The 6,000-nt window shown below is 35.8% G+C and overlaps 1 protein-coding gene across 1 annotated transcript in view; it reads left to right on the top strand.

Annotated features, from left to right (window-relative positions):
• Window positions 1–1,825: 1,825 nt before the first annotated feature.
• Window positions 1,826–6,000, top strand: part of LOC109930100 (voltage-dependent calcium channel subunit alpha-2/delta-4-like) — a 375,911-nt gene continuing 371,736 nt past the window's right edge. Inside the window, exons 1-2 of the mRNA XM_048607861.1 lie at window positions 1,826–1,953; window positions 2,330–2,411. Of these exons, the coding sequence (XP_048463818.1) occupies window positions 1,826–1,953; window positions 2,330–2,411 (210 nt within the window). The remainder of the gene's footprint in view (window positions 1,954–2,329; window positions 2,412–6,000) is intronic.

The following is a 6,000-nucleotide window of genomic DNA, read 5'->3' as shown; positions in this document are numbered from 1 at the left end:
TTAATCTGTATCTATGTTTTATCTAATAATTGTGTAACTTTTGCTTAGTAACTTTAGCAATAGTTATGTAATGAGCTAACCTATGATCCTGCCTTAAAATGAAAGCTTTCCTACTGGTTATCTTTGAGTGGAAATGCAAAGGTCTAAACAAGCTCTAAATCACAGTTCACTGACTGCATTGTGAACAAGTTTGTGACCAAAAGGAAAGCTGTAGATGTAATATTCGGATTTTCAAAACTCATTCAATAAAAACTTCAGTGTGCTACATTTAACAGAATTGGGGCTCACGGAACTGAAAAAAATTATTAGCATTAAGGAATTGTTAAATTGACATAGCAGAGAGGAGGAATAAGTGGATAATTTTCAAAATGGTACCATGTAACTGGTGGTGCCACAGGGGTCAATTTTTTGCCAATAAGCAGTTCTGAATGAGAAGCCATTTTTTCCAATTAATATTGGGAAATTCAAAGCAATCATCTTTGATTTGAACTGTAAACCTTCTTTGTTGTCAGAACACCTTCATTTCTCTCCATGGCATAACCAAACTGTTCACAGCTATGTTGTTTAGAATTAACTCATGAGATAAACCTCGGTTCAGATAATTGTGCCAATGCTAAGGCCACAGTTCTACATCTTTAACACTGTCTAACTTCCTCCTTGCCTCTGTGCTGACCCAGTGATCCATGCCTTTACTTGTAGAATATATTCAGGTCTGGTAACACCTGTGGCAAGGAAAAGAGAGTTAATGTTACAAGTTTGTGACCTTTCATCAAAACTTTAACTTACCACTTTGATCAGCCTTTGGGCATTTTTGCTTTATGCTTTAATAACCACCAGAATCTCAGCCCATATTTTTAACACCAATGTAACCATAAAATTCCTCATTGGAACTAATTTAAAATTAATGCAATATTGCAGTTTTTGTTTAAATTGAATACATATCTGTCTACAAAACATTATTTTTCTGGACATGTTGGCATCTGTTAGAGCTACTTGATTGCGCAGCATTATTAAGTATCTGTTGTCTAGTCTGCTAGAAAGGTCAATACTTTCTGGCTGTGGTACAGCATAGTCTACTTTTTGTATGCTTCAGATTTTCACTGATTCTGCTTCAAAGCATTTATTTTGCTGCATTTTATAATTGATTTGAGGATATTAATCAGAATGTGGAGAAAGAAGAGGGGGTAAATGGATAAAAAGAGAGCTGAACATAGCTAACACTACCACTCATTAACTCAGTCATTACAAAGACTTATTTTTCTATCATCTGATTGGGTAAAGAGACCTGTCTCTAGCAATCAGAATAATCCGGTGTGATTCCCTTCCCCCAGTACTGCCACCATCATAAACCTGCAACCATCTAAAGATTAAATCTGGTTGGATTATACACCAGCTGTGATGTTACACCAGTTCGCTCTCATTTTTTCACTTGAATGTGACCCACATGCTCAGTTCATTGTGCGCTTTGAACACTAAAGACCACCTTAATCAGGACTGAACAACATTATTCGACTTTTCATTGAAACCTTGTGGAGAAGAATGGATGCTGTTTTGATCGAGTGTTTGCGTATGGACAAGTGATTCTTTGTTCAGGGCTTGTTGAAATGTTCATGATCGACTTTCAGATACAGGGATATTCCTGCTGTTCATGACAGTAAATAGAAATAAGATGGATACTCGGCACTTAGTGCTTTTTCTCTTTACTATAGGAAGAACCTTCATTGGGAAGACTCTACTTCAGGCCATTATGTGAACAGCCTTCGCGCAACTTTGTTGGATCAAGTGGCTTGTTCTTTGATTGTGTTGTTCTATTTATTTTGGTTTGATGGAAAAGAGAATGCCCCAATGGTGCTTTAAGAACAGTTTGAGGCTATTCTTTATTTTGTGGATTATCTGCTCCAGCCGCTGTCTCCTTTACTTGGTCAAAGCCCAAAACAGGATCCCAACTGAAACGTAAGTGCCCAGCTTCATTGCATTTTAGCATTTTAAACTGAAAATGAATATATTGTTTTAAGGGAACATTAAGTTCAATCATTAATGCTTGATTTTCATTTTTTCTATTTTGTCCAAAAATTTATTCCAGTTGAACTTAACATGATGAAAATTTTTTTTTTATTTTAAATTTCAGAAACCTCTTGTCAATTGTTGTTCAAAAATAGCCATTGGAAAACATGTTTTTTTCCAACAGTTTCCTGAAAGTGTGTAATATCTAACAAGTTGGCCAGTGTTAATAAATGGTTTTTGAAGTTATTGTGCTTTTTTAAAAAAAAACAGATACTGTTACTATTAGTATGTTAGAACACATTCTAAATATCTTTTTCATTGTTAGTGTGCAAGTGTGGGCTTCGGAATTCGGTGGAGAGCTGAATTCCATTGTGGCAAAGTATTCGGGCTCCTTATTGCTACAGAAGGTCAGTAAGCAGAATCAAGTATTTTATATACTTCTTTTAAACAGGACATATAACAAGACCTCAAACAGCACATGTAGTCAAGACTAGTGATTATAGGGTTCATGGAAGACCTCAAAGGCTATTTAAACATATGTAAAAATTCCTTGTGATGAAAGTTATATTTAACTTATTCTTTGAGCGACATATACCAACGGTCCGAAGTATTAATGGGAGAAATATTGAAATATGATGCTCCAAAAAGTGTATAATCATGTAAATTGAATTTTGCATTTCAGCCTTAATTAACCTTAACTTACCTTTATTCTATTTTCAACTACTGTTCATGATTCATTCATTGGTGAACTCTCTTGTCACTGAATGTCCAGCAAGTACACTGTTTAGTTGGTGTTATCTCATATGGTCTTAAGCCAGGTCCTAATTCAGAAACTGCCATAATTTGACATTAAAACAGCCAAAACGCGGGCAGTCAGCTTCAACTGAAAGTAGGAAAAGGATCTAAGGTAATAGAATATTAGGTATCATTGCTCTGAATCATTGAATTTGTTATGTGTTTAGAAAGCCATCTAATGTTAACACAGCAGACAACACTGTGTAGGCTACTTCTTTGATGGAAGAAATTATTGGTAAAGATTTCTTAGTTTATTGTATAGTTAATGTTCTTTAGCTATCTTATTCAAGCTCTCCTTATTTACACAGAAAACATGTCAGAAATATGTGATATATTATCAGCTTTCGAAATTAAATTGTTTTTACAACAAGAACAATCTACAGGATAGTGCTGTAAAGATCATAGTCATTCTAGAATAGTGACTTAAATATACTAGTTCCCAGAAGATGTGACTACAGTTTTTAACCTGTGCAGTATTAATGCAATAAATCTTTATATTTCTGGGTTTATAACAAGTAATGGAAGCACATTAAATCATTAATTTGTGTTCAGTTCAGGAAATATTACAGTTTTAGTTAAGAATCAAGATTTGACTTTAGAAACAAATGTTTTAGTTTCTCTATTAGCATGTTTTAGTTAAGTTCACTGGAACTATGTCTCTTCAGTAACAGAGTTATTTTCCAAAGCCAAAGGTCCAAACCAGGAAAGCTCAGGATGGAAATCTTCAGGTTATTAGACTTCAAAAGTTCAGATAATCAGACTCTCAGAGGAATCATAAAATTGTCTCTAGTTCAAGAAAGAAACTGGAAGGAGTAAGTAAACATTTAGAGTTAAAGTAGGAGTATAGTTTCTCTGGACTTGAGTCTCTGTATTGTTGGGAACAGGGAGAAGCTTTGTTTTTGATGTTTGTTAAAATCTTTCTAACTATAATATTAAGAGCACGGTTTGTTTGTTTGCTTCTTCTGTGTGATAAACTTTGTGTTCTGTTGTTAAAGGGCCTGCAACCTCATGTGAATATGTTTGTGACTAGTGGATCATCAAATAAGTGGAGCTGCTGTACGAAAATCTTAAAATTCTGTCCGATAATCATGAAAATGTTTTTTGCAAAAAAAAATCACCAAAACTAAACATTTGCTCCACCAAGCTATGTTTCATTCAGTGATCTGACTTGTCCACTGATAGTATCAACTGATATCATAAGAGTTGCTTAAGGAATTATGCTCCATGTTGCCATGCTTCTTGAAAACATTTTGAAAGTAAGTGCAACTTGTATAAACCAGGGGCTGACGCACCAGCAGTCCAGGGTGGTAAATTAAACTGTTAATTACCGTGAGGACTTCGTAATATAATTGTAGCATTTCACCCTTTTTCATCGTTTATTTAAAACTCTTTCCATTCCCTATTGTCAAGTCTCTATTTTCCTTGTAAGAGACAATGCATGGGTTTAGGTTTTACTGGTTACCGTTAGAGCAGCTGTCCCTTCATTCTGCTGAGATTGCACGTCTGAAATGTTGTCCTTCTTAAAATCTAGAACTAGGTAACTGTACATAGACAGGAGATCTGACTACAGCAATTTGCTTTGATATAACTTCAATTATAAATGTAACAGTTGATGTCTCCATCATATGACTTAATATTCAGTAGAACAAAAGAACTTTTTGCACAGCTATCTAGACTCTAGAAATCTAAAATTTTAGCATTTTCCATATTTCCATATTTCCATATTCACCTAGCATAGGTATGTTGTCAGCTAACAAGATGGGCAGAAAAAGGGGAGAAAATCTGGCCTGGCAATATTTATGGAGAGAGAAATAACACCAAAGTTTTGAGTCCAATAATCCTTCAAAAAAAAGAGGAAAAGCTTGCAATCTTTAAACACCTTTCATGGGCAACATTTTCACACACAGTGTGGTTTGTATGGACAGTATAGTTGCTCAGTGGTTAGCACTGCTGCTTCGCAGTGCCAGGGACATGGATTTGCTTCCAACCTTGGGCGACTGTGTATGTGGAGTTTGCAAATTCTCTCTGTGTGGGTTTCCTCCATGTGGCCTGGTTTGTTTCTACAGTCCAAAGATGTGCAGGTTAGGTGGATTGGCTGTGATGAGTTGTCCATAGTGTCCAGGGATGTGTAGGTTGGGTGGATTAGCCATGGGAAATGCAGGGTTACAGAGATAGGGTAGGTGGTTGGTCTGGGTGGGATGCTCTTCGGAGGGCTGGTGTGGACTCGATGGACTGGATGGCCAGCTTCCACACTCTAGGGGTTCTATATACGTGAAATGACTTGCCAGAGGAATTGGTGGATACAACTACAGTTACTACATGCAAAAAACATCTGGATAAGTACGTGAAAAGGAAGGGTTTGGAGGATTATGGGCCAAATGTAAGCAATTGAGACTAATTTGGCTTGGGAACGTGGTTGGCGTGGACTAGTTGGCCTGTAGGGTCTGTTTACATGCTGTATGATCCATGACTGTATGACCTCTGGGCATCCAAATTGCTTCACAACCAATTAAGTTCTTCTGAGGTGTAGTGCTATGTTCTGGCTAGCCACCATTCACATTTAAAAATATATTCAAGTACTATGCAGTACCCACTAGAACTGTATTACAAGATTTAGTTTTTAAAATGAAAAACTTGATTGTATATGGAACAAATTAAACAAAACAAATAAGTAAGTTAACCCTATTAGTTATAACCATATCTGTTATGCAATCAGTTCTAATTGTGTCCCAGGAATTCTCTTGAGTCACATCAATTTTACAGTTATTACTTCTGTTTAAAAAAGAGTCATCAACTATTCTCAGAATTTTCTTTGCCATCCCAGGGCTGTGGCTACTTTTCTAGTTACTTTTTCCAACACAACATTGTTTTTTAAGAAAGTTTGTTCTGAGCAAACAAACTGCTGCTTTTTCCACAGTACAACATTGACTACTGATCTGAAATCTAGTTCATCATCCATGTTGATATCTTTAAGGGTAATTTTTAGTTTTGGGAGGATTAGTAAAAGTAAGTTGTTAAAATGTTGTGTTTTACAGATTGCCAGAGAAAGAATGACCGCTCATATTAATCTGTTTGTTGCTATTTTTGCCATAAGACTCTGTGGAGATCACTGTAGATTCTTCTAGTTTTAGATTGGATAATCTTCTCAGCAAAAGAAAATTAAAAATCCGCTCTTTGTTTCAAGGGGAGAGCATGAGCAAT

Source organism: Rhincodon typus, chromosome 18, assembly GCF_021869965.1.
Source record: "Rhincodon typus isolate 14 chromosome 18, sRhiTyp1.1, whole genome shotgun sequence".
NCBI lineage: Eukaryota > Metazoa > Chordata > Chondrichthyes > Orectolobiformes > Rhincodontidae > Rhincodon > Rhincodon typus.
Note: the sequence above shows the minus strand (reverse complement) of the source record. Positions and strands in the feature narration are given on the sequence as shown.